Here is a 5000-nt window from a genome sequence, read left to right on the forward strand (position 1 = left end):
GACGCACAGACAAACATCCTGTGATGTGACAGCATTCAACAGGGCCACACAGAGCCCAATTAGAACAGCAGAGAACAGCTAGGCAGCTCAGAGAGCGACAGGGTCAGAGTGAGAGCCAGCAGCCAGACCAATGGATACCCTGTCTATGTTGAAACGCAGAAGCTAAGCAGAGGTGGGCTTGGTTAGTACTTGGATGGGGGACGCCCTGAGAAAACTATACTGCTGCTGGAACTGGTGTTGGTGGGCAGCTAGTAGGTGGCAATCTTCCTTCTGGACACAAATCAAAAATCCCAATGGCCCAGTGACAGGGAAACTGTGCTGTAGGAGATGCCGTCTTTCAGATGAGACAGGCGGTACTGACTTATTGTGGTCATTAAAGATCCCATGGCACCTGTCGCAAAGAGTAGGGGGGTTTGCCGGTGCTCTGGCTAAATTCCCAACCTGGCTCATTCAATCTGCTCCCCTAATCACCCCCCCATGCCATAATTGGCTCATTCATTACCTCACACTGGAGTGTTCCGGTACATAATTGTGGGTGCTACACATTCGGTGGTGCAAGTGAGGTTCCCCCTTGACTGTAAGGTTCCCCCTTGACTGTAAAAGGGTGCCTTGAAAAGCGGGTTAAATAAATTAATGTGTTGTTGTTGAGAGAGGCAAGACAGGACAACAGCCAGACAGACCGCTGAGACCACATGAGAGTGAGAATGTGTGAGACAGGGTTTCAGTGGGGACCAAACAGGCACACAGACAGACACCTTGACAGACGGACGGACTAATAGTACCTCACAGCCACTGATGTCCAGGTGCAAGTCAGTGATATGCGGGTTGGATGACAGGCCCAGGAACAGTGCTCTGAGGACAGACAGACAGACAGACAGACAGAGGCCACGCACAGTCAGAGTCACACTTCTGGACGACAAACAGCCGAGAGGGACAGCTGGACCCCTGTTCGATCCATCGATTACCCAGGGCCAGCTCACACCGCATTGCATGGAGCAGGATTCCACCTAAAAACTTGTCTGAAAAGAATCAAATTAGACAACTTCCCCTGAATGCAGTGTTACAACGTTCTTACCGGCTTAAAGGCAAAGGAGCTTAGAGAATTACTCTGATTCCCATATCAGGCTGTTTAAATACTCTAAAGTGAAGGTTGAGATAAGGAAGAGAGCGGTGTATTGGGGGGAAGGGGGGCAGCCCTGATGCAGCTAATTCAGACCCTCTTTGAATTGGTGCCAGCTCTCCACAGCCTGACCAGAAAGCATCTGAATAAATCTGCCCTTTGGCCGAAACTTGTACAGTGAAACTCAGCTGTTCTGCATTTTGCGTGAGTGAAGTGAGACCATTTCAGCATTTCAGTCAAAACATGTGTGTGTGTGTGTGTGTGTGTGTGTGTGTGTGTGTGTGTGTGTGTGTGTGTGTGTGTGTGTGTGTGTGTTTGGTGTTTCTACACAGTTCTGGCTGTGTAAATAGGAAACAAACAAAGACTCAGACTGAGCGATACACCATTCCAGCTAATCAACAGCATTGCTTATAGCAACAGTAAAGGGATGAGTGAATTAAATTGGCTGTTGAATTACAATATCAAGTCTATAGCGTCATGCTCAAAGTAGACCATTTCAGAATTTAAGTCAAGACATTTCTCTCTCTCTCTCTCTCTGTGTGTGTGTGTGTGTGTGTGTGTCTCTGTGTGTATGTGTGTGCGGGTGCATGTGAGCATGCGCTGTGTATGTGTGTATGTTTGTAAGGGTCACCTTAGAACATCAGGAGGCATCTTCATCGACGAGAGGCTGATGTGAGTCAGGCTGAAAGCTGAACTGAAGAACTGACGAAAGGAGGGCAGAGTTTCTCTCACTTTCCTATGAAAGGGGGATTAGAGAGAGCAAGAGGGAGAGAGCAAGAGAGAGAAAGTAAGGGATAGAGACACAGAGAGGACGAGAGAGGGAGAAAGAAAGGCAAGTAAAGTGAGAAAGAGGGTGGAGAGAGGCATTTAGAGAGAACAGAGTCAGAGAGAGAAGGACAGTGAGGAGAGAGAGGGAGAGAGAGAGAAAGAAAGAGAGGGAGGGAGAGACAGAGAGAGATAGGGAGGGAGAGATAAAGGATGGAAAAGGGAATGGGAGAAAAACATTAGATGAGAGTCAAACAGTTGCAATACGACCATTAGTAAAATCAGGAGCCATTTCGATTGATATAATGCATCAACTGGCTGCAACTTCAGACTCATTTGTTGCAGCAGCCTAAAGGGTGGCATTTAAGAAGCCCCCAGCAAACAGCCACAGCACTGGACAGCACTCAGAGACATACAGCCGCCATTTCAGCCCGACCGGACAAATAAGTCATCTGTGTGATGGAGCTGCAGAGAGATGACAGCAAGACAAAAGAGGGGGCAGACCAGGAAGATGGATGACAAGATTTAAAAAGTATCAGGGGGGAAGGAGGAAAGAAGTCCAGACTATGTGACACAATGGCTTGTGCTTGTGTGTCAGATTAGCTCTGAACCATATGTGCTTCTAGAGTGTTTGGGCAGTTTATGTGAGTAAAGTTTTCATGCATGCATTATGTATGTCATTTTTCATGCATAATGTGCATGTGTTGCATCAGTGCACTCACTGTATTTTATTCATGTGCTTGTGCGTATGTGTAGGTATCTATGCAATTGCATGTCAAAACAATTATAAGCATACGATTATCATTCTAGTGTGTCTGTGAGTACGCATTTGTGTGAATGTTTCCAAGTGTGTACACACGTTTGTGTGTGTGTGTGTGTGTGTGTGTGTGTGTCTGTGTGTGTGTGTGTGTGTGTGTGTCTGTGTGTGTGTGTATGTGTATGTGTGTGTCTGTGTCTGTGAGTGTGTGTGTGTGTGTGTGTGTGTGTGTGTGTGTGTGTGTGTGTGTGTGTGTGTGTGTGTGTGTGTATGTGTATGTGTGTGTCTGTGTCTGTGAGTGTGTGTGTGTGTGTGTGTGTGTGTGTATGTTTGTCTGTGTCTGTGTGTCTGTGTCAGTGTGTGTGTGTGTGTGTGTGTGTGTGTGTGTGTGTGTGAGTGTGAGTGTGAGTGTGAGTGTGTTTGTGTGTGTGTGCGTGTGTATTTGTATATGCCTGTCAGGATGTGTGTGCTGAGACTGCAGGCTGAGGTATTGAGCTGGGTGCTGTGGCACTGGTGGTGATGGTGGTGGTGGTGGGGTGGGGTCTGTTAACACCAGAGTGCACTGAGTCACAACACTCTCTTTCATATTTATGAGTGCCACGGCCGCTATCAGCTCACACACATTTACACCAAACACACACAGCTCAGTCACACACACCAACACACATGCCAAGCAGAGACGCGTGACAGCAGAGAGAAGCAGGGGGATTGAAAAGGGGGATGAAGGAAGAAAAGTGAGGGAGATAGGGATAGAAAGTGAACTAGATGTACCGCATAGCGGTACAAAATATGACCGCCGCTCAGTCCTGTACATCCGTTCCGCGAAAATAAATCACACTTCAATTTGTCTCCATATTTTACTCCATCCCCCACTCTTGAAACTTTTGTGTATGCTTGTTTGGCATGCCTGAGTGTGTGTGTCGCGGCTGCACAGAAAGTACCCTACTGGTGCTGAAAAAGGTGAATAGATTGTAGAATAGCCAAAGAAGATGTAGAATTGTTATAAAAACCTTTAAAATCTCTAAACAATCACAAGTAGGGCAGTTCATCACAGTTCATCCATTGCAACTGGATTGATGAAAGGTCACTTACACCTGTAGGCTACATTGTATTTGGGAAAAGCAAAAGGTATCAGCATAATGTTATTTATTTATTTATTTATTTATTTTTTATGTATTTTTAAACAAAAACATCTCTGTCAGTTCCATGCCGTTTTCAACAGCTATCAAAAACAATTTTCATTTTAGATGGATGGATTTTTGTGAATGTTTCTTCTTCTACATAAGATTTTTAGTCATCTTTAGTTCATGTAATACTTTATTGTCAATGCACAAATTAAGTAACAGTAGTCAGTCAAGCGTTATTGTTAATGCACAAATTAAGTAACAGTAGCCTAGTCTGAAGCGAAATGCTGTTTTACATCTAACCAGTGGTGCAAATAGCAACATGTCAAATGGGCCTTGATGAAATCGTCGCTAAGACTGTTCATACACATTTTAGGGCCAAAGTTGAGAAACTTTGTCGTTATTGTTAGTGCAAATATAGGCTGATTCATGTTCCCTTGCATTGTTTGCTCAAGGGTCCATGGCTAGTCTGGCTTTCATCAGACCAAGCTCAATCTTTTTAAGAAATCAAAAAATAAATGGCGGGCAGATCAGGCTGGGTTCACCCAGCCTAGTCCATAGGCACCCGATATTGTTTAATTTTCGATTGAGATATACAGCTCTGGCTATTCTAAATGCAAAAATGCATCAGGGAGTTATGACAAAACGGTAACTAACAAACTAGATCCTAATGAAAGCTGTTAGCTTCCCTAAGCTACAAGGGGGTTTATAAGGTAGGCCTATTTAAACATTCACAAATGAGTGATTATGACAGGTTGTGTGGGCCCTTGAGACCAACATACCATAAAGATTCACAGAGAACTGTGTCTGCCCTACCCTCCCAGGGGAGGAAGTCCAGCGGGGGCTGCAGATGAAAGCGAAAAATGCGGGTTCATGCTATCCATGTGGGGTACATGCCCACCAAGTTTTGTGTACCCGGTCTTTCAGTGTCCGGGGAATCCTTGTTGGTGTATGTCACTGAATGTACACATAAAATTATTTTTATTATTAAAGGCCCCCATGAACGAAAATTACACAAAACTTGGCATGCATTCGGAGGGTGTCATAATGATCCTACACTTTTAATTTCGTGCAGTTTGACCTTGTCAGCCAGAGATATTGAGATGAAAACACCTATTTTTTTGCTTTTTTAATTTTTTAACTAGGTGGCGCTATACATGAAATAAAGTTGGTAATGGGATGAGTTGACATGCCTTAAGACCAACATACAAAAAATTGGACCTCCTAGGCCTAC

General features: G+C 44.7%; 1 protein-coding gene across 1 annotated transcript in view; it reads right to left on the bottom strand.

Annotated features, from left to right (window-relative positions):
• The window catches only part of carmil3 (capping protein regulator and myosin 1 linker 3), a 55727-nt gene that overhangs the window by 22598 nt on the left and 28129 nt on the right, over positions 1-5000 (bottom strand). Inside the window, 2 exon segments of the mRNA XM_048254998.1 lie at positions 783-852; positions 1752-1856. Coding sequence (XP_048110955.1) covers positions 783-852; positions 1752-1856 — 175 coding nt within the window.

The sequence above is a fragment of the Alosa alosa genome, chromosome 1 (genome assembly GCF_017589495.1).
Source record: "Alosa alosa isolate M-15738 ecotype Scorff River chromosome 1, AALO_Geno_1.1, whole genome shotgun sequence".
In the NCBI taxonomy this organism is placed as follows: domain Eukaryota; kingdom Metazoa; phylum Chordata; class Actinopteri; order Clupeiformes; family Clupeidae; genus Alosa; species Alosa alosa.